The 24,834-nt window shown below is 40.8% G+C and overlaps 1 protein-coding gene across 1 annotated transcript in view; it reads left to right on the top strand.

Moving 5' to 3' along the window:
• Window positions 1-24,834, top strand: part of slit3 (slit homolog 3 (Drosophila)) — a 235,637-nt gene that overhangs the window by 24,856 nt on the left and 185,947 nt on the right. The window contains exons 3-4 of the mRNA XM_034207325.1: window positions 1,319-1,390; window positions 7,386-7,457. Coding sequence (XP_034063216.1) covers window positions 1,319-1,390; window positions 7,386-7,457 — 144 coding nt within the window. The remainder of the gene's footprint in view (window positions 1-1,318; window positions 1,391-7,385; window positions 7,458-24,834) is intronic.

Genomic DNA, 24,834 nt, shown 5'->3' with positions numbered 1-24,834 from the left:
AAGCCAAAGTACTTCCAAATAGTGGAAATAGTTGTACCCTTCTTTTTAACGAGTTGCTGCTCTTGTTCTGACATCTTCGCTTGTGCTGAACACTCACAACACATGTCACTCCCACGTGGCCGAGTGGGCTTCTAGGGTGGGGCGAAGCGCACCCAGCTAAATAATCGTATTTTGTCAATTATGCTGTTTTCATAATCGTCGCAAGCCATAATCGTAATCGCGATTAAAATACGATTAATTGCACAGCCCTAGTTTGTGTTTGTAAAAAGGCGCCAATATGACAGACCACAAATTAATGGCTGCAATACAGACACATGTCTAAACATTTTCTTTAAAGGAATATTTTAAGGATGGTCATGCCAAAACATTTCAAAGTCCACACGACAGGCCAGACATTATCTCTTTTGATACAGCTTCTTCAATCCTTGGCTTTCGCTGTCTTTTTTCTCTCTCACTCAATCCATCTGTTATTTCCTGGTCCCTAGGTCTCTGTCTCCTCTCTCTCTACCTCCTCCTTTCTCTTCTATCCCTTTACTTCCCTCTGCTTCTCATATCACCCACTTATTCCCTCGATCGCCCCCCGTCCCCTCCTCTCTCTTAGGAGATGTCACTCTTAACATCCTCAGACAGAAAATAATATAAACATGCATATCTGCGGAGATGTTCTGTCTCCTTTACACTGTCCCATCTGGAAAACCTTAGATCATGACAACACACAGAGAGCAGGAGAGAAAAAGAGCAATATGCATTACAGTGCAGCGGACGAGAAATGGAGAAGATATTCACCGAGGGGTGGAAGAGGGATGGGTTGATAATTGTTTGTTTTGGCTCACTGCATTGTGACATTAGTGAGATGCTTCATGTCTTAAACTTTTCAAACTGTTGTTTGATGCCAGATTCATTTGTTCACTGCACTGATTCTTTGTTTATACAACCATTTTTTTAAAAGGGCAAATGTCTTTCTCAATGTTTGAAATCTCTCTATCTCCCTCTGGCAAGCAGCTGATGTTTGCACACTCCAGAACATGAGATTTATCGGGTGTGTCTTCCTTTGGTTTGAACCTCCAGGTCAGCCTGGAGAGCTGGATGGGGATAGGTGCTCCCATCTTTATCATTGTCTTGCAGAGAAATATACATTCAATGTTTTTTTAAGGAATACCTCCTGCGGCTATTATAGGTTTTTTGACACACTGTTATTGCTCTTCTCTCTTGGACTGTCATCCTTTGCCGAGTCTCATAGTAAATGGATTTGTTTGAATATGATAAGAAATGTCAGATTTTTCTTTTGTCTTACGTGTCTTCATGTCTATTTCTCTAGGCATCTGGAGGACAACCAAATCAGTGTCGTGGAAAGAGGATCCTTCCAAGACCTCAGACTGCTTGAAAGACTGTAAGTACACCAGCTGCCTGTTGTGTGTGTGTATGTGTGTGTGTGTGTGTGTGTGTGTGTGTGTGTGTGTGTGTGTGTGTGTGTGAGAGAGAAAAAGCAGTGCAGGCAAAACAGCTAATGCAAACTGAAGGTATTTTAGGCATGTGAACAAACATGACAACCTACGAAAATGCACACACATAAACATCCAAAAATATGCATACATGCAAGCCAGCAAGCATGACTTCACACACATGCACATATTTTACCTACTGCTGCTGATTTTCCATTTCACCAAACATACACACACATTTGACTTGCTGTTGACCGTTCTGCAAAGCACACATGCACACACACACAGTCACACAAAGAGTGAACCTGGAAGATACCCAAGTGCATTCACTTCACACACAACCTTGGAATCTCTCGGTGATATTGGCTTGGACAATGTGTGTGTGTCCTCAGCTCACACAAAGGCTCTAGTCAACAGAATCAAGGTGTCAGTGTGCAACACAACACTTCCCACACACACACACACACACACCTGCATGTTTATGACTCTGTGCTGGAGGGATGACAGACAGAAAGCTTTGCAGGAGGATGTGCTTCTATTTTTCTGCTTACAGAGCGGATATGAGGCCATCAATACAATTTGAGATTAACACTGCATATTGTTAGACACTATCCCCTTAAACAAATCTACATTATTATTTTTAAAGCTTTTCTTAAAGCTGGCTTTTAGATGATGTTCCATACATTGGAGCTGCGATATTCGTGGTCTTTAACTGATGAGGACAGCATTTCTAAACTTAGGACTTGGCTGTCTTAACAGTGTTGAATTCATATTGCTGGTCTTAGACAGGAGCTGCGACTTTCCTCACTGATATGATAATGTCTGTTTCTTATGCTATTTCATTTGCTACTCTCCCCAAAACTGCAAAAGGTGATCAGCTTTGACCACCTGGGAATATACAGATTTCAATATTTAATCTGCCATTAAGAAGATAATTACGATTTTTGAAAAGAAAGGCAGAGAGGGAGATGTTTTCAGGTCCATGTGACCAAGACATACGGAGGGACAAAAACACTTAATTGAGTACAGGTGATAGCAAACGTGGATTGGCAGCAACATATGTATCTTGTCTCTAAATGGAGTTCACACATCTGATAGTGAAAGTGAGAGGTGATGGGCGGCTTTAAAAGGCTCTTTAATGCGGTGTGTCAGGAAGGGTCAGAGGTGAGGGGTCAGTGGAGAGAAGAGGTGAGGAGGCAACATAGCTGTTAGTCCAAACTCACACATGACATTATGTTTCATTTATCTAAGACATTGTGTAGTTTCCATATATTAACAATTGAATACATATTAAACGCATCACGTGGTGTGTTAAGTGATGTATTTACCTTTAGTCATTGGTGGAAGACATTAAAAAGAAGAGCTCGGCTGTAGTAGGGATAATAAAAATGGTCCTGATTTATATTTTTAAAGTATAAGTAAAATGCTTTTAAAAATGCTTAGTTGACAGGGTCTCTGATGTTGGGGCTGTCAGGGTTAGAGTTTAGAGGTGAGAGGTGGCAGTGCTGCTGAGTCTGTGAGATTTATGGCGTCACAATGTGAAAAACATGGATCTTAGTTGGTCATCTCCTTTGGTTTAGACATGCATGGGTCTCAACACATGAAATATAAAGTAATCAATATGATCATTTTCATCACATGTGGTCATTTAAAGACACAAAAGAAGACTTCGACAGAGCACATTCTTTTGTCTTATGTTAGATTTTTAATGATGAACATTTTGCAAAAATAAGGGGATATTTTAAAGATTTGAGTTCTCACTTTTATTTCCTTACAAAAATATATAATACGGTTGAATTCTGAGGTCTTATAGGTCTTTTGAGATGAGCTGTCTTAAGCCTCCAAACCATTTCTACTGGACTTTACGGTGATTCTGACTAATACAGTACGTCTGATTTTCCAAATTTAACAAATATAGTGCTTATTGACTTGTGGTCTGCACTATTTCAAATGTTCCAAGCAGAAGAAACTCGTCATTTTTATTTGAAAACTCACAAAGGAGTCTTCTATTACAAACCATAACTGTTTTATAAAACATCTTAAAATGACTCATAAATGTAACAGAAGCCGATCGCTTTCGTACACTCCGTTATTTCCTAGGAGCAAGGGTCAATTATTTCAAATGGTGGATATCTGTTTTTTGGACTGCGGCTCTCTTTCCGTTGGTGCACACAGAAGTGAAAGTCAGGGACTCATTATCGTTATCACAGGGGTGAAAAGGTTGGTGTCTGCGTCTTCTCCAGCACAGATTCTACTTTGTGACCCCGTGACCCCCCCCCCCCACCCTCCTTCTCCCCTCCACGCCTCGTTTCTCAGCCAAAAGCTTTAGTAGCTTGATAACACTTTCACTCCCTCTCCTCTCGCTGTCCTCATCTATCTCTTCTCCAGCCATCCCCACCCTCGTCTGCACCCACACACACACACCAGCAGACACATAATTCAACCTTAAACACTCTATCTCTCACATTACCCGGACACACATGTCTTCCTGTTGGTCAACACCGTTCTGTCACTCTCTCCATCTTCCTCTCATTCCCCTGCAAATAATTGCCATGTGTTCATTTCATGCTCAGTTCAACGCGATCAATCGAGGAACGGTATTTTCCATTTAAATTTAGGAAGCAATAGGATGTTTTCATTTCATATTAGTTTGTATACAGTCCCATTTTATAGGAGAAATGCCCCCAAAAGTTATATTAAACGTTTAAAATGTGACCAAGATGAATAAACCACAGAGTTAGTGATGCTGAACAGAGACTATTAAATTGTAGAACACTGCGTTCAGATGGCCTCAAATAAGAGTTCTCTTGAACTTGTTTTAGTGATAATATTAGTTACTGATCTGCACACTAATGAAAGCCAGGCTATGTGGCTTTTAGTTTTTGTTGAATAAATAAGTGCAGAGGGATAACAACTCATGCTTATTTTCTGGTATTCTTGTATGTCTTGAGGTCTTGAGGCTGCACAAAACTAGCTGATTATACACCATTGACCTTCTATAACCTTCCTCTTGATTGGCCTAGCCCCCAATTTAAAGAGCCTGTGACACGAGTTTCCCCCATCATCCAAACACATCAATTTGAGTAAATATTGTCCCCTTGAAAACCGTTACTGAACTGATTTTGGATATTTGTACTTTGATAACCATTAATCTGCCCTTCAATGTTGACCATTTCCTGGATCTGCTCGGGGATTCTTCAAGTCCCGCCAAATTACGTGTGACGTCATTGCGGGCACAGCGCTCCAGCTGCACCGTTCAGGATCCCAGCATCTGCATGTAAACGCACGATGGCGCACACAGCAGCAAACTCAGACAGCGATGACAGTTTAATTTTGAACGTGTCTGAGAGCTCATATGAGGCTGAAGGATCGCTTTAGGTTGTATCTGTTAGAAGTTTAGGAATTAGGTGCGTCAATATGGGCGATCATACGGTCATGTAGCCAGTGGGACTAAAAATCATCCCGGGACTCTCGACCGGCCCACTTCGGTACCGCTAGTAAGTTGTCAACAGGGGGAGTGGGGGATGTCAGGGGCGGCGGGTGCTGTAGATAGTAAATGTAAATATTTGTGTCACTGCATCCTGGTAAAATACAAATATAATGCAATGTCTGTGTCTTTGACATTAGCGCTGCTAGCCACCTGTGCCCTGTACTACGAAGCCAGTTCAACAGACCCTGGATATGTTTGAGTAACAAACTAACTAACAACAACAAACTAACAAACGAGATCTCGCTAAGCGGTCCTACGACGCTGGTTATCAACTCGGTAAATCAAGCCAGGGTTTCTCTCTCCAGCTGAGAGCGCGTTCACGTCTAAGACACGAGTGGATCTGACTTTAATTACATTTGACTCGAGTGTTTCGTCAACATAATGTGTTGCTTAAAATAATACTTATCTTCTGCATACAGTATGTGACACTGTAAGTGTTGCACGGCCAGATACGGCTGGAGAAGCTGACTCAGATAAGGAAATATATGATACATTATATGATCGATGATCTGATTGATGATGTAATATGAATGATAAGTGCGACACGTCGGCGTCTTCTCTGCATACGGCAGTTTAAACTGTATTTCCTTTATCCTGTAATATGACTTGAGAGATTTAAACTCCGCACACTGAGTTGATCTCTTTTCTATAGACGCCGGAGGCGGGCAGCGTCAGGTAAAAAAAGTTATTTAGCCTTCCCAAACCTGAACCTCACGCGCCGCCTCTGGGGGATGTGCTAGTGACTTATCCGACCGGCCCACTTCGGTACTGGCCATCGGGATTCGTCCCGATGGCCAGTCCGCCACTGCACCCAGCCCACGTAAACTGTCAACGGGGGGAGCCTCGCTGCGGGGAAACGGTGGACCTAGTGTCCCGATCGGAGTGGGAATAATAATAATAATAATCCGTGCATTTTATCCATTAATTTCCCCAACATTGTGGTGAAAAAACCACACGTTTAATCCATGTTGGTGTACTACAACTACAAAAAGCATCGGTTTGTTTTCTCATCAGGAAATGCAGATCGGCACAAACAAACGATTTTTAATCATCATTCTCACGATCATTTAATGTATCATATGTTCGCCGAATTGACATGAAAGCACTAATAAATGTAGTTTCATCCACTTGAGTTTACAACTACAAAAATAATCGATTTGTTTTTATATCACATCCTACGGGAGGAAATTCAGCAGCTCTCACTACCGATTTTTAATCCTAATGTAATCATCATCTTCACCACGATCATTTATGTTTATGTTCACCGAATTGAGATGAAAGCACTGACAAATATGAATATACTGTAGTCAACTTCATTAAAACATTATTAACGTGCCTAAACTCAGTAATTCACAATTTCTACGCATGACAACACACTTTGTCCGTGTTTGGCTCTCTCGCCGCACAGTGAAGCGTTCCCGCATTGACGTCACTTCCGGCTTCCCCCAAAACTTCAAAATGAGTCGAAGGAATTTCCCCGCGATGTTCGAAATTATTGATATTTAACGGAACGGTATCGCTTTTTCTTTTTTAAACTGACGGTTCGAGATTACTAGTAGCCCAATATTTCATTGCACAACAGTTGTTGGGATGCTGTCACAGGCTCTTTAAGCATTGCTTGGTCTTTAATCCATGCATGATGAAAATCTGCCAACATCCCACATTTTGTATCACTTTTTCACATATCAGCTTTGCAAATCTCACAATTATTTTTGCATCTGAAGAGCCTCTTGTAGTTTATTTCTAAGTGTTCAGGCCTTTTATTATAATATGGTACTGTTGGCTAAACCTACTTGAAACTATTTTGTGTAAAGGTTGCATCCAAGAGTGCAACACCTCTCAGACTGGTTTCTTTAGACACATATAAGTAGAGTAATGCATGATGGATGAGCTTTCATTTGTATTAGTCAGATAAATGTGCTGTAAGTGGGAAAAAAGTGTAGCATTTGTCCATGTGTGTCATAATAAGACTGATCATGGTATTCTGCTCCATAAGACATTTTCCAAATTTGATTAATCTAGTGTTTTTCTTTTTACTGATCACATCCCTCAAATGAGTGTAGATGAGTGGAAGTCACCAGGATCCCAAACGTCCTCCTCCTCTCACTCCCAGGTCAAAGCACATACGGGAATGATAGCGATAACTGGCTTTGGAGAGCTTTGGAGAGCTTTCAGCGCGATAACCTGTAACTGACACACAGGCTAAACACAGCGTGATAGCCTGTAGGTCACGATCACAGGAAACTAGGCAGACATTCCCATGAGTTTGACCTCTGAACCATGAACCCGCTGACCTTCAAGGTGATCCAATTGCCTGGTTAGTGCTAGTTCAGTCAACACAAAGCATGAGTCTGAGTGATTTATGGGTTGTTTGCCCTTTTGAGGTTTGTATGTGAGATTTATAAAGTGAAACCATTTGAATTTAACTATATTTCTTTTATTTCCCCCTCTAGTCGCATCAACAGAAACAAACTCCTGTTCCTCCCAGAGCTTCTCTTCCAGTCCAACCCCAAACTCGGACGACTGTGAGTACACCTTTCTCGTTTTTCCATCTCTCCATCCCAATCTCCCGCCTTTCTCTCTTGTTCTCTCCCCCTGTCACTCTCTCCCAGCCCTTTTCTGTCTTCGTTTGATGTGTTACATGATCCATTTGAAAACAAGGCCACAGTGCAATGTCAGAACTTTGATCCGGGTGGAGGGTTCAAGTCCCTCTCCAGGTGACACAGTGCCGCTCTGTGCCCCTGTGGAGAGGTGAAAAGGAGTGTGTGTATGTGTGTGTGCGCACAATTTAAAGAGGTGAAAGTGGGCCTGGAGCGAATGTTTTGCTTGGACCTGGGAGGAATTTTTATTCGGGGAATATGGAGTTTTCCCAGATCATTCGGAGTGTAAGAGCAGGTCATACTGATGCAGAGAGCCTCCCACTTACACTCATTCTCTCTCGTTTTCATCCCACATTCCCAGACATACTCTTTCTCTCTCTCTCTCTCTCTCTCTCTCTCTCTCTCTCTCTCTCTCTCTCTCTCTCTCTCTCTCTCTCTCTCTCTCTCGGATTCAGTCCCATCGGTTCACCCACCCCGTTTCCTTTCCTTCCCCTGTGCTCTCTCTGTCTGCACTCTTTCTTTCCACTCAGGTTTTCTATTTTTCTTATCCGCAGAGAGTCTCTGTCAGCTTAGGTTGAAGGTTGAAACACCTTCTAAACTTTATGGCTGTTTATATTGGACTGCCTTCAAGTAAAGCTAGAGGTAGACACTCAGTGTAAGTGTGTGTGTGTGCGCGCGTGCCTCAAGTGCATGCTTGCTTTTGACTTGTGGGCACTCGTTTTTTTTATGCGTTCTTGAGCTTATTTAATATATATGTGTAAATCTGTGCCTGTAATCCACCTTGATATACTGTCTCTGCATCAGTGTTTGCATGTGAAGTCTGTCTGTGTGTGTGTGTGTGTGTGTGTGTGTGTGTGTGTGTGTGTGTGTGTGTGTGTGGATAGGGAATACCAGCACTGGGACATTAAACCTCTCACTTCCCTCACTTTCTTTTATAATGTTTCCATGAGGCAGAACGCCTTAGAAGCTACTGTAACCTTTCTATGTTGTGAAAGTATATTCTTCTGTGAATGGTCTTTTTCGGCATTATTGAAGTTTAAGCTGATTTAGGAGATCAAACAAGGAATTGCAAACAAAGACTCCAGGAACAATCAACTGATGAGCTTTTGAGTATCACACACTCAATACCTGTAGCCTAAAAGAAGGGGTCTGCTTCCTCGCAAAGAGCCAGCTTGTCCTCACAACAGTGTAAAATAAATGTGATGCAGCAGTGAGCCAGAGTCATTGCAGTTCATTATGTGTTTGAATATATCAACATGTTCTAAGAAATGTTTTAAAGCACCCAGGACTTTGCCTGGAAGTAGCAGATTAAGTGATTTATTGGTGGAGCAGGATTGTTAAGACCATTCAGATGACAAGGATTGGTGATAAATTATGCTGCAGGAGTGTTGGAGGAGTTTCTGAACAATATTTAAGATTTTTTATATTAACCTTTGACTCCATTAAAATCTATTCTTGATACCGTCCTGTTTGAAGAAGAACTTACATTCTTTCTCAGCCATCTTTCAGACCCACAGTCAGACAGTGTATTTCAAATAAACCCTGAAATCTACAGGACATTGCCTTTTCTGTCCGCAGTATACTTTCTTTAACATTAACATTTATTTCATCTTCAATAAAATATAGATCAGAGCTGTCCAAAGAAAACTATGTACCACCCTATTTTCTCAACTCATGGATGAAGTGCTGTTTTGTGGGTTCAGAAAATTCTCCAATTTGTGAGCCAGAAAAAAAACATCAAACATATAAAAGGTTTTTCTTATAACATAAAAAGTAGATGTGTTGTAACACAATGTTTTCATTGGACAGTGATGACATGCCCTTTAGGCTTGCAATCTACTGAGCACAATTTAATGGAACATTTTTAAAGAATGTCTTTCAATAACATCACTGTCTTTTAAACAGAGTGAAGGAACAATTACAGTAATAATAATAATCGTGGTTTACGATGATGACAATAAATTGTGTTTTCTCCAGCGCTTTCTGGTGTGTTGGCAGAAAAACCACAGAGGGATGAAATCTTCTCAGCGGGGTGTACACTGTGAAACCTCCATTTAAGCAGATCGTGTGTTTTATATATGTGTGGTGATGCGTGATGTATTGCTGAAGACAGAAAAGTAGACTGTTATGGCTGCAAGCAAATTGTCATTTACGTCAACTGTGGCTTCCAGGATCACACACAGTCTAAACCCCCCCATGTGAAAATCAGGGAAACACACAGCGATGGATGCAAACACATGCAAACTGACTTACTCCATCACACACTCCATCATGCACACTCTCACTCTGTTAACCTCTTTTTTGCAACCCTTTCTCTTCATGAGTGAGTCTTATTTCCACTACCGCCTGTATTACTCATCTATAAAACCCGTTATTGGTCTCGATAGCTCTTATTTATCGCCGGTCGAATATGGATCCCTATAGAGCTCTCCGACAACTCGGTACGAGAATGGAAAGGGAGGAACGTGATCCAAACTTAACATTATAAATCTCATGCTCTTTATATCCCTACTTTGCCATCAGCACAATCTAAATTACAGTGTCTGCAGTTTCTTCCTGCTTTTACTTCTTTCCACTTTTCTCGTCTTTCTTGTCCATATTTCTGGGTGCTTTTATCACATCTACATAGATTTTTTTTAAAAAGTGGCGGCGATGTAGAAAGCCAGGTATGTAGAGTAGAGAGCGTGTAAGACAGAAAGACAGGGGCAGGAGAAACAGAGCTAGAATGACAAGAGAAAAGAGCAAAAGTTGGAGGGAGGGAGGGAGACTAAAAGAGAGAAAAACAGCAGGGGAGTACGCAGGAGGAGACAGGGAGTTTTGCTGGTGGCTTTCTGGTTTGGGTTCGTAACCTTCCTCTCTGTCAGCCTCGGTTAGATATTAAATGATGGCAGTGTGATAGGAATTACCTCTTAACCCTCCTATTAAAGCCCTGTGGTCTGAGGTTTGGAGAGGGGAGGAGAAGGAAGGAGCTGGACTAGCATTAAGGGAAAAAAGACATGGGTCGGAGGCTTGAGGAGGGTGGAAGGTGAAGGCAAGAGGTATCAGGCGGGATAATAGTTTTTACCAAAGTCTTGTATCCTGGCGAGATGAAGGAAGCATATAAATCCAAGATAAAATCAAGGTTGGCGTCGTGTCTTATTGGAAAATGTTGTAATTGAGCAGTACGTACAGAGTGCTTGACGAAGACAAATGAACAATAGGTATTGGGGAGGTCTTGCAAAGGAGGAAGATGGATTGATGAAAGGATGCTGGTGGGTAGATGCATGGAGGCAGTGGAGTCCTAGTGACCCTACTAGGTGCTCAGCAGGGGGGAGAGAAAACAAAGATAGGGTTGGTGAGATAGATGGATTGTGGACTGGAGTCTGTGGGTTTCAGTGTGTGCAGTCTGTGGTCGTATCCCCCCGCAGTTTGCAGAGACTGTGGTCACACAGCACATGCACCCAGACACACACTCAAGATGAAGCTCCGAGTTGAATATATTTACTAGAAAAGCAATGAATTTCTGGTTTGAAAAGCAACAATCATGATGGCTCAGATGGAAAATGTAAGCCATTGGGTTTGAGGGCTTTTTTGCACCAGTGCACATCACAGCGTATCGGTGAGGTTTACTTTGCTAAGTGACTCTATGGCTGCTAGTCTCCTGTCTAATAACACTGACCCAGACTGAGCCTCATCCTGTTATCTTCACTTTCTGCTCTGCGTGTGTGCGCATGTTTTATGTGTGCATGCCTGTGAAAGTGTGTGTGTGTATCTGTTGCGTGCAGGGCCCCCACCGTGCATCTGAACCAGCGCTGGTTTACTGCCAGTGATACTCATGAAGCAGAATCATTCCCCCCCATTAAAGCAGCTCATGTTACACTTGATTGGTTTGCATGAGAGGAGACGGGTGCGATGAAGAAGAAAAATGAGAGATATTTCCCCTTCTCCTTCACCACTTCACTCAGATGCTCAATCTTACATAGGAGTAGAACTTTGACCATGTTTCATCATTTATGGACACTGAAGTAAAAGCATTGTCTGGCTGTCACGATGCAAGGCTTTTGTATATTTGATGTGATGTTATCTCAAACACAAATGCTGATATATGACATTCACTACACTTTGTGCTTCAACAACCTGCTGGAATCTACTGTTAAAGCAAGACGGTGTGACTTTTAAACAGACAAAAAAATGTTCTTCCTGTTGAATTCATAAACAATTAAACAAGCTTTTAATTCTAATGACAGCAACTTAACATGACTTACAGTATGTAGCAATCAGTTGTCTTCTACTTGTGCTACTTTTACGCAATGTTTTAAAATTGTATACAGACGTTTTGTTTGTTTTTGGTTGCTTACTGTAATTGAAAGGGAAGCTCCTGTCTTGAGGATATGCGTGAGAAGTCGTTAATTCAATCATAGTGTCCTTCAGAATGATGCTTAATCTCTACATCTTCACTCACTATGGTCCAACCTGGACAACAACATTTGGTAAAAGTCCCTAAAAAGTTCAATTCTAGCTATAGGCAGGTAAAGAAAAGACATAGCTGTGGGGAAGTGAATCTAGATTAAACAAAATGAGGTAAAATGGCTTCCAAGAGTGTTATAAATAAACAACAAATCAAAACCTGGATGGTTGCCAGTCCAAACCCCTGCACTGAGGAGGGGATGTAACGAGACCAGCTCACCATTAGGTTACCCTTGAGCAAGGCACTTAACCTCTAAATGCTTCAGTGGAGCTCCCAGATGTGAGAGTGTGGTCCCTCTCCAGGTACTGCAAACACAACTTTACTAGTTAAATCAGGAGAAAGAAGCTGGACAGAGAGAGGAATGAGAGGCTTGAGGGGGGCTGAAGGGAGCGGGGGGTCATTTGAGATGTCTTTTCCTCCTAATTAAGTTAATGGAGAAAGACGAGGAGGTTGCCTTTAATCTTGGCTAATTGTCCATTTAGAGGCGACTGCCATAGTTTACCTGCTGGAATGTTACGGTTAGTGTTACAGGAAGTGGGTGTACTCAGTGCGTCCAGTGATTGGCTGCTATAGACGAGGCCTCAGCGGCGATTGGTGGGATTGGTCTGGAAGGGTGAGGGGTGAACGCCAACTGCCTGAACTCATGTGCGTCTCATCTTTTTCATCATAGGCTTGTTTGCTCATTGACTTTCTTTCCCTTTTTCCTCTTTTTTCATGTGTGCTCCCTTTCTGTTAAACACTAACAGTACAAACAGCTCTTTTGTTTGCATTGCTGACAGGAATTGTAAGATTGTTTTTTCGTCACTAGTCTCTTGGCCCTTTGTTTGTTTTTCACGCCACGGGGGGCTGGCGGGAAACAAAAAACTCTCACACACACACACACACACACACACACACACACACACACACACACACACACACACACACACACAACACACACACACACACACACACACACACACACACACACACACACACACACACACACCACACACACACCACACACACACACACACACACACACACACACACTCACACACACACACACACACACACACAAGTATATTTATCTGACTCTCACGCCACCTTCCCCGCTGATTTCATTAAGCTCTGGATGCAGAATTTAATGTGTTTGTGTGTGTGTGTGTGTGTGTGTGTTTGTGTGCATGTGTCAGTGTGTGTGTTGATGCATGGTAGACTTTACACTAAACCACACACCCACGACAGAACTTCTTAATAATTAAACATGACTCAGGAGTACAAACCATAGTATGCAGCTGCACCACAAGGCTTGAAGGGCCTGACACGCAGCTGCACCACAGGACCCATGCACAGCAGTACACTGTGTGTTAGTTTTTCAGTGAATCAATCTTACTTACCTTCAATCCTAATGTCATACTAAGAATTACTGTTGCAAAAATATGCCAGTAGGTTTAAATGGCACTAAGTTATGGATTCAAACTGCACCAGGAAGCTCATAGGCCTCAGGGATAGAGCTGCACCACAGGGCCAACGCTGACATTTTCTGGTATTCAGGGAAGGTAAGAGTTTTTCAGAGGAAACCTGACCAGAGCTTTTCTCAAATAGTGCTGCTTTTAGCTGCTTGTGTGTGTGTTAGTAGGTGTGTCTCTGTTTGTGTGTGCGTGTGTGTGTGTCTGTGTGTTCCCACAGCCTACACAGCAGTGCGATTTTGTCCCAAGACATATTTAGATAAATACACGCTTGCAGATACTGAAAACCAAGAGTGAGAGAGAGCAACAGAGAGGGAACGAAAGAGACAGTTAATGATATCGAGATAAGTTGAGAGATTTGTAAAATGTGATATACAGTTAATTAAATGTGATAGCCTACAGTTGTTGTTAACCCTAACCCTTCTACAACATCATCACAAATAGAAATCCTACATCTGTGATACGATTGGGGGATTAAACAAACCCGATTATTCCAGTGACATTTCTCCGGTACAAAGTCGATCTCATGGCGATTTAAATGCGTCTTTAATAGGCTTCTTACAAGTATAGGTGTGCAATACAAAGATTTCAGACAGGGGAGTTATAAGTGTAACAACTGTGTTTATCTATTATATCTTATTCTAAGTATATCTTTGTTTATACAGTCTCCCACTCTGAAACTGTGAAACGTTTATGAATAAGAATGTAACATTTAAGTTTGTTCCTCTTGCCGTGAGACTAGTTAAGAAGTCAAAGTTACTGTAAGGCCTATGTGTGTCTTTCAATGTGGTGGTGAGAATATAACAAGCCAAAGTGTTTCTTCGCAGGGGGAGTTTATCAACCCTGCTGTCTTAAAGTTCACAGCATCAACACCTTTCCCTATCAGCTGCCTACAGTTCTTTAGCTGCTAGCTAGCTAGCTCGCTGCAGGGCCAGAACCTGTGAAATGTTAGTGGGAGGCTGGGGGCCTGTAGATTTATTTCTTTTTCATGGCAAAGAATTTTTATGTGCTCACACTGAAATAGCACAGAGGCTGCATGTGGAAGTAATTTAACCTAGCAAATAAAGGTGAGTTGGTTGGGGGAAGTAGCCACGGAGCTGCTAGCACACATCGTTAAAACTCGCCAACCTTCCCTTTGCCCTGTTTTTCTGGGAGATAGGGAGATGTGTTGGCACATATCTTTGATCGTCTTTCCATTTCTGTGTCTGCGTTTGCTTGTGTGCATGATTGTGAGGTTTCATGTCTTGCATGTGAATTAAGGTATATGAATATGGATGTGCAGTATCTATGTATACCTATATGCTAAATGTGTATACATAGTTCAGTAATTTGTTTCTCTGCTTGCGTCTGCATATTTGCTTATATGTTTGTATACGTTGTGCATTTGTTTGTACACGACTACTTAAATGCATGTATCTGGCTTTGCTTTGTGTGTGTAAGTTTGCCTATATGTGTGTGTGTCTACATATATTTAAGAGAGAGGAAAACTTGGTATGGAGCCAAATGCACTCACACAGTGTTTGTTTAATCACAATTTAGTTTTACATGAGAACGCTAATCAAAAACAGACTTGGCTCCCTGGATGGTTTGAGGAGGAGAAAGTGAGGGATGGAGGAGAGAAGTGAGTTAAAGGAGGCGATGGATGGGGAGGCATGAAGGGAATGGGAGGAGGAGGAGAAGAGAGACAGTTAACCTATGTGACAGGTGAGGACAGGAGGAGGGGGAAAGGAAAACATTAAATAAGAAATGAGTGATGATTGGAGGCTGAATGAGAAAAACAGGGTTGTACACACTGTAAGTAGGAGCTTTAAGAGAATAGAAGCTTTTGTTGATTGTTTAGCATGTTTTCTTCCTTACAGATCGGAGTAATGATCTGGCTCTGATTTTAGATGCTTTATTTTCCTTAAGGGATTTTTCTAAAAAGCTTGGCAACTGGCATATGTCCTATGCCCTGTGTGTATTTGTGTGTGTGTTGACAGGGTGGTTTTTAAGTAGTTAAAGTACAATGGAGTCGTATACACACTATACTCCATCACTGACAAAAGTCAAGCCACAAAACAAATGTAATGCCCCCCATAATTACATTCATGTGTAAACTATAATAGAAAAGGCAGGATATTTTTTCAGGAAAAGGTTTGAGTTTTATGTTTGTTGGATTTTGTGAAGTGAATCTCCAGACTGCCTATATTACACATTAAATTAGTGGGTAGAAAGAAAGACTTGTGAGGCCAATGTCAAACAATAATTAATTGACGTTTTGCAGAGTTATCTAATACTGACATTAATATTTGGTTATAGGGTTAAAATAGAACACTTTTGGTCAAACGCAACATATAGGCATGTGTGTGAGCGTTCATATCAACTTTCTTAAGATTGCAGAAATTCAAGTTTATAAAATTGTTGTGAATCATCTGTGTGTGTTTTAAAGAGACTTTGTGGGAGGTCGAAATGGCTCCTTATTCATTGTTGACCTTTATTATGGCTACCAGCTACATGGTTGGAACTGGCCAGTGTCACACGCACGCACGCACGCACGCACGCACGCACGCACGCACGCACGCACGCACGCACGCACGCACGCACGCACGCACGCACGCACGCACAGGCAGACATATGTTGGTGTCTAGAGAGTCATACTTTTGGTGTTTGGGACTTCAAGTGAATGTGTGCGTGTCAGATGTTAGACTTCTGATTTATGCTGTTTAAGTAATGTCTGATTGTTACAAATGAGCTCAAACTGTTATTATTGCTCTGGTGCAATCAGACTCACACACTCCCACACAAATGGAATGACCCACAAACACTCTCTGTATCTAACTGTCACACACACAGTGACAGAAACACTACAGATATACACATCGACCCATGCTCTTTGGAGAGACACAAACAAACATGTCACTCTGTCCTTCGCTCCTCATCTGTCTCACTGTCATACAAACACATTGACTTTGTACATCTAAAAAAACATATCAACCAAGAAATGTACTTTCCTTGTATGCAGCTCCTCTAGGGAATGCATATATCAATACAAATAGCATCAATATTTTCCCCTAACTATACTAGGCAGACTAAAAAACGTTGGGTAGGACTTTTTTGTACGGTGCCAAACTGTTTTCATAATTTTATGGATGATAGAGATTACTTTCTGTCCATTGGTAAACATTGGAGTTCCCCAAGGCACTATTCTCGGGCCTTTTTGGTTTAATATGTACTTGCACCCCCTAGCTCTTATAATAGAAAACCTAATTGTGAGGAGGACAGAGATTTATATATAACAATATCACCAGGTGACGTCGGCCACTTACAAGCACTAACTGCTTTGGTCAATTTAGTGATTGGATACTTCTTTTGGTTTATACTATAAATCACTGAAATCTTTTGGGCCAAAACACATTTCTGATCTGCTGCTACGTTTAACCCCCTGGACCTCCCAAGTCGTCTGGTACAGGTCTGCTTACTGTTCACACAGTAAGTTTAGTCACAACTAAACACGCAGAAGCAATATTCAGTTATTATGTAACACATTACTGGAATAAACTACCAGGAAATGTGAGGTCTGCTCAAACTCTCTGTTCTTTCTCAGGGCTTTATGTAACCATAATACCCTTTGTCTTATGTTAAGACTCAGACTTTACCTAATAACACATAAACAAATGGGAAAATATTCTTGCTAAACTGCAGTGTCATGCAGTGAACTGTGTGACTGTAAAGGTTTGTCTGTTTGTAATTACGTTACTATGGTGTAATATGCTGAATATAAAAACGTAACTAACTCTGAAAGCTGGAAGCTTTTACATCATCCATGTACCATTGTATGAGTCAACAGCAACAATAACTAACATAGACCACACGATGCAACATTTTAACATCAATACAATCATGTCTACATTGAGGCTGAAACATAAGAAGAAACACTGCAAAACTATAAAGCTCACCACCGGGTAGATTGGCAGCTTCTACCCCGTCTTGATTTGGCTGGAAGTCTCTGGGATTGCTTTATTGTTCAAAAGTAGAGGGGGATGCAGCTGCTCTTCCAAAAAAAACAGTTTTAGATGGCAGTGGAAGATTTAAGATTGAGTTAGGAATATTAAATAAATAATTTCCAACACTACTATTCTTTTAAGAGAATATCTTTGATGGATCAGCCAAAGAGCCTCTAAGCAGTGGGTTTAATGGGAAATGTGATCTTTATTTTAGAACTGATATACCAGAGGCCACCAATCATCTTGATGTTCATGGTAAGAGAGCTATCACATTAAATTGACATTTAAAATAAAGTATGTCCAGCATATTGATTTGTGTGGTACACATTGCACCTTTAACCTTTTAGAGTGATGTTGTTTGAAATACTGCTGATTACTAAAGCATTATCTGGTGATGTGTGTTGCACAGTACACAAAATCACTAAAGTTGAAACAACAAATAATCCCTTTTACAAGAACCGTGTTCATCTCTTCAGAAAAGATCCAGAGAAGCCAAGGAAGTGAGGCTGGTGTTGAAACAACACCTTGCAATTTGTGTTGGTTCTTCCTTTTGAAAGACAACAAACAGTAGAGTTTATTTTGGGAGATCTTAAAAGCTATACATTCAGTAGGCGTAAAGTGGTAATGATGGTTTGGAGTGAAAAATATGACTGTAAATCACTTTAAAAACCAACTTACTCCCACACAGAGAGACACATAAGTAACCTGTGAAAACAACAAAAGGCAGAGCATCAAAATACTTTCATTGTCTGAATGCAATCCTACCTTTATTGTCATTATCTTGAAGCGTGACTGTAAATAACATGAAGTCATGTGATAAAGAAATTGAACACATATTTAAAGAAAATCTAATAAATGACAGAGATTTGGATTTACAGTGCTTATATTGTGTAAGACGGACAGGGAGAGGAGAATGAAGATAGAGGAAATGAAAGACTCAGCAGAAGGAGAGAGAGAGGGAGAGAGTCAGCCACATGAATGGGGTGAGAGGAGATTTCAGGCCTCCTCTAAATACAGAGCACCACAAAGCCACTTTAAAACCTGTAGAGATATATTTATACTTCACACACACAGACGCACACAGTTCGCCGTGTGCAGTTTCATCGTTGTTACTTCCTCTTTTTCTCTGTGTGTCTCTCTCTATCGCTCTTGTTATTATGTAACATGTGGGGCTCCCTCCACCTTTTGAACTTAAAAGTACATTTTTGAACTTAAACTTGGCTATACCTAAATCAGTTTACGGAAATAATGTGTGATTTCTTGTATCTACAAATCTTCCAAATGGATCCAGGTCTCATCATTTATGTTGCATAATAGGGTGAGTGCAATGAGTGCAGGCCCAAATAAATGTGTGAAACAAAACTCCTTTTTTAGGAATTCAAATGTAAAGATAACCGAGTGGAAATGAGGATGCGGTTATTTTTAGGTTGAGAAAGATAATTAAAGATCCTAAAAAGCCATGACAGTTTGTGTATGTTGTTCAAATTGAGTTTCAAACAAGAGGGTTTATCTTGTTTGGGTTAAACATTCCTCTCACGACTGAAACTGTGTGCAGACGTCACTGTGTGTGTGTGTGTGTGTGTGTGTGTTTCTGTGAAAGAGAGACGTGCTATTAGCTATTGTGTTTGTGCTAGTGTGAACTAAACAACTCTAGCAGGAATGTTATATTTAAACAAAGAAATATGAAACCATGAAACAAATCCTCAAAGCCTCCTCTGCTCTTTCTTCCTCTCTTCTTCTTTTTTATATTTCTTTTCAGTTTTTCAGACATTGTTTTCAACAAGTCAACTCATTAATACGCAGGGTAGGGTTAACGGATGGTTACGGATCACTTTATGAATGTGTGTTTGGAATGATTTGTGTTGTTTGTTCAGCAGGGGCATCTGCTGCGTTGCACTTTAAGCTGACAGTGTGTAAGAGTTTAACCATCATTAGAAAAGCAATGTGTCTTTCGCCGCTGTCAGATATTCCCTTGCTGCATTTAAATAAATAACACAACTCTAAACACAGCTTGAAAGCTCACACACTATTAACACTTGTCAAAACAAATGTAAAGTTTGTAGAGGGAGAGATGAAAGGAGTCAAATGTACAATGAGACGACTAAAACAGAAAAGCACAATACACTAAGAGGCAAAGAAAAGGAGTGTGTTTCTGCTCCCCATGCACATTTTGTTCTCTGTAAACTTTTCATCCTGTACTTTGGTCACTTTTACAAGCGCAGCGTCACGCTTGTGGTATAACCTCGTGGTATAACCTTGTGGCCTTCTGTGTGTCTCAGCGTGCCTGTGATAGGTTTGTGCTTTAGTCCAAGACAATAGACTCCAGTGGCCTGCCCACTAATTAGTAGCTTAGCTTTATAAGGCCACCAAGTCACCACAGCCTCTCCAGTATAAAACAAAGAAACTGTTGCACATCCAGCTATCACACTTATCTTAATTTATACAACTGTTTCAAAGTTGTAAAAAGCTCTAGCTTGGCCTAGTCTTTTGGACATTCTGCAGCTCTTATAGTGAACTTTGGGACAATATTTCCCATAAAGCTTCATCAATCAGTCAAATTTGATGTAGCAGAATATCACAAATACATGTTTGTCTCAGGCCGTTTGCAGCGTGTACAGGAAATGACACCCTCTGTCCTTAGACCATTAAGAACACAAGTAAAAACAAACAACAAAAACACAAATTTGGGAAAACCACTAAGCTCCTAAAACCATTAAGAAACCTCAGGAAGAGAAACACCTTCCTGGGATACCTTCTCCCAGGAAGGAAAGACGTGCAAAAGCTCTCATGTGCATAGATTAAAAGGATAATACATTTATAACATAGACAATCCTAATGACAAAGTTGATCATGTGAATGTTTAAAAAAAGATGAATCCAGTAGGATGTCATAATTCTTCCATGTGCCTCAAAAACAGTCTATAGTTTCAGTCTATAATGTTAACATGAATAATGAAAAAACCCTCCTAATTGAAACCTTCACTGTGAGCGTTCTGTTATAAACAACCCTGTCCACTCGTTTTTATGGCATCTCCCTCAGGTTAAGTTGTATACTTTTGGAAGTGCCGTTTTTGCCTTCAAGACTTTACATTGAGATGGATAAATAAAAACAATAATCAAATTCAGAATGTGGCAGGAATAAAATACCATCTGGGCGAGGGTTTTTGATTACACAGCAGGTTTTATTTCAGACGCGGACGTACATTTTTCTGTTTTTACCACAGCCACATACCAGATTGTTCATTATATTTTTGGATTAAATAGAAACCTTGTGTTGGCACTGAGTGAAATAAACACTAATTTACTACCCCATTAAGTGGTAGAAGCTGTAGCTTTGTTGCTGTCAAAAAAAATGGATATACAGTTATCCATAATTACAAGGAAAGTTGATGAAGCCTGAAATGTGAAAATATACAGAGACACAAACATAAATAAATAAATGATACAGGTCAAACATATTCTGTGTTGCTGGTATTCAGGATGTTCTGGTTTCAGTAAAAAAAGGAGTTTCAACAATCAACAGGTAGTTGGCCGAAAAACAAACAGACAGAATCAGCGTGAGAGAGAAAGAAAAACAAATTTCAAATGCCAGCATGAGATGATGATTATAGCAGAGGGGTGTTTGAAGTGTGGAAGAGTTTGTCTCCACCGCTGAACACCAACAAACAGCTGGATGCAGTTACCAACACTGACAAAAGAGAAATATACTGTGGAGATAGAGATGCATACCGAGAGAGCCAGAAAGAGGAAAAGGATCACAACAGAAACAAAGACAGGGAGGCAAGAGAGAGACAAGATGGAGAGAGACGAAAGAGGAAAGTTCCTGCAAGAAAGTAAGTCAGAAAGCAGTTTGTCAAGGAGAGACTCTGAGGCATGAACTCAATTGCACGACACAGATAGTGTTCTCAAAAAATAAAGACTTTACTGGAATTTTTCACAGTAATCAAAACAAGGAAAACAAATATACTCTTTCGAGGAAAACTAGCAAGTGATCAATGAGGTAGATCCGTGGGAAGTCCGTGAGGTAATCAGGAACGTGGGTCATAGTAAGACAACGAACTGACAATGAACAGGAGGAAGCTACCACAATATATACACAGGTAAAGGGGACACAGGTGGAAACAATCAGGGCGGGGAAAACAATCAAGGACGCAGGAGACAGAAGGGGGCGGGGAGCGTGGAGGCCTGAAATGAGAGGGATGATTAATTAAGGGAATAAACATAAAGCACAGGGCAAAGGGACATGACAAAACTAACATAAAGAATACACTTTCACTATTAGTTTCCTAGACATGACACAGTTCACTGTGAATGATGGAAATCTGAATCCACATTCACATGTATTGTAGTCAATAGATTCCTGTCAAATCCAGGCTTACATCTCAGCTCAGAAATCATATTTGGAGTCATGAGTTATTTCTTACTGAGACAGGAGTTTGCTTTTGGACATACTTCAATGTTCCTTTTTAATATTTTTCTGGGATTGAAATATTCAAACCCACAACACAGTGACAACATCATTAGGAATGTAATGAGTTTTCCTTAGAGCATAACTTTGTCACAAATACTGAGAAAACTACACATTTCGACTCATTTGTCTGACCTGCAACGCTAATTATTTTAGATTCTGAGGATGCAATATTGTGTATGATGATCTCCTTTCATCTCTGTTATCACAGAAACATTTCCATGACTGCAGTATTTGTCATACATATGCAAACATGCAAAAATGCTGAATAGAAAATTGCCTAAACATCTGCATGTGCAAGAAACTAGCTTTGAACAGTTGAGATATATCTGAGGAAATCTGGTTTCTATAACTCCCTTCCTCCTTAAATCAGATTTCTTGTTTATATAATTTTAAAAGAAATCAGATGACTTTGTGCTTCAGAAAGCCTTGAGTAACCCGGTTATTTATTACATGTAAATGCACTAATGCAGGAGATAGAGACACGGCAACAAGACGATCTCAGGAAAAAGAACAAGAGAAAGCAACAGGCTGAAAGACTGAAAAAGAGTGTTTAATAACACAGACATGAACACATGTGTGATGGAGAATGTCTGGGAGGCTGTAGCTGGGCGAGGAGGAAATGACAAAGCGAGCTCCTGAAACACAGACGGAGACGGAGAGAGGGAGATCAAGAACCAAAGGGAGGGAGAGCAAATAAATGCAGACACCATGTTAGTATCAGCGATAGACCAAGCTAAATAAACGGCTGCAGGCGTCAAGTGGTCACTTCACAGATGATGTCACTAGCTGCTCCTTGGCTGAATTTCCTCTAGACTGCTGCAATTTAGCTCCTCCAGCTCAGCCACTGGATTAACGTGCTGATTCACACCAGATTCGTCCAACCAAGCAGACCTAGTACACTACAGTATGTGTAGCATTTTACCATCAGTAAGTCATTGGCGTGATACATTTGGGTCATTCATTTACCTTGCACACATGTCACATCACAGAGCGAGGCTGGCAGTTTCCTCCTTTATTTTGTAATTTTATTGATTTTCCATTTTTTTAAGAAACGGAGGGTTACATCAAACAACCTGACTTAGCGATCGCTCTGTGATAGTCTCGAGGGGATTGAAATGAATCAAACCCACTACCACAACTGCTGGTGTCATGTCACCGTTTTATGACACTGTTTGGGAGGAAAAGACCATTTTCTGGGAAAAGGACGGGAAAAAAAACGGGTCCCTCTTTGTAGTCAGACACAGCGTCTGTTCTTTACAAGGTGTTGGACACACTGCTGAGGAACTGTTGGCTGACAAGAGCATGAACACACACACACACACACACACACACACACACACACACACACACACACACACACACACACACACACACACACACACACACACACACACACACACACACACACACACACACACACACACACACACACACACACACACACACACACACACACACACACACACACTTAAACACATTTATGCCACCTCACTGACAAGGTGCTCACTGATCCTGCCATCGTGCATGTGTCTGTCTGTGTGTCTGTGTGTGTGTGTGTGTGTGTTTGTATGTGTTTGTGTTTCTTACACCACAATGGTGCCAGCCACAGATCAAACATGTGTGTCACTTTGTCTGGTAGATTGCACATGCATTTATAGCCAATTAAATCACATCCCGTAATCAGGTTGCATGAAAAAGTCTATTGGCAAACCTATTAAATAATGCTGTCAATACAAATGTATTTAAAGCAAAAAATAAGAGCACGACCTCTCTTGTGTTTAACTTTGAATCATCGGGCTACTTGCACACTTTCAATGTTACTCATAGTTAGGTGCCTTTTCTTATTCACTCTCTGACTCCTCTCATTCTTGCCCCTTCTCCGGCATATTTGGCATTTCTTCCATATTTGCTGTGAGTGAATTAAGCCTGAGTCACCAGACATGTGGCTTTCATTAAAGCGTCTTTGTAGTGTTATTAAGATGAGCGAATGCACACATGCGAGCACAAATACACAAACACAGACAGGGGAACATATGGACGTTCATCCTCAGGAATCTGCGGCGCATCTGGTCATTTTGTTTTATTAAAGGTGTCCTGGCATTGTTGGAGGGGATAAACTTTATGTGTGTGTTTTGTCTTTGTGAGGAGTTATTTTCTGCCCATGAGTAAACAACACAACATTAGAGTAAACACATGTAATTGTGCAGAAAGCTCACTGTCAACAGCTTAATGGCAGAACCCTCTTCACATTCATCTCATAAAGAAACTGAGGGACGACCTAAATGAAAAATAAAACAGACACTTTTAAGATGTGTGGACTAAATAGTAAACTGAGTATTAGATTAGGGATCTAGGCGTCATGCTATATATATATATATATATATATACAATAATATACATTTCTGTTATGTTGAGGGTTGAAGGGGAGTTGAGCTTTCTTTGGACCAGTCATAATTGAAGGACATTTATTTGCAGAGAAAATGTTGTACGTTTCCCACCCTGATGGCTTAAAAAGTCTAACTTAAACCACTGGCAAAACTTCTGTCTCTTCCAAATTATCCAAATGCAGTGTCTTACATCAAGTTATAGTTTTGCATATGTTTAGCTGATCTGCTGATGATATGATCAAAAGCTCTGCAGGGGTTACTAAATGCACTGTATCTTTCTATGTTTTTTCAAGGTCAAGAATGAACTGTGAAACTCGACATAAATGCAGTTGTATTCTTGTTGTCAGCTTCATATCACTGTTTCGCCGACCTTAAACTCACTTCGACACAGATCAGACACTCCTCTGCACAGATTGTCATTGTTATTTGAATGATGCAACAACAAGGACAGAAAATCAAGAGGCGTCACTGACGTCACAACCTTTCACACACAAAGGATTGTGGGAGGCTAGAGGCGGGAACAATCTAACATTGTTGGCTTCAACAAACCACAAAAGATGCCAG

The sequence above is a fragment of the Gymnodraco acuticeps genome, unplaced genomic scaffold (assembly GCF_902827175.1).
Source record: "Gymnodraco acuticeps unplaced genomic scaffold, fGymAcu1.1, whole genome shotgun sequence".
Taxonomy (NCBI): domain Eukaryota; kingdom Metazoa; phylum Chordata; class Actinopteri; order Perciformes; family Bathydraconidae; genus Gymnodraco; species Gymnodraco acuticeps.
Note: the sequence above shows the minus strand (reverse complement) of the source record. Positions and strands in the feature narration are given on the sequence as shown.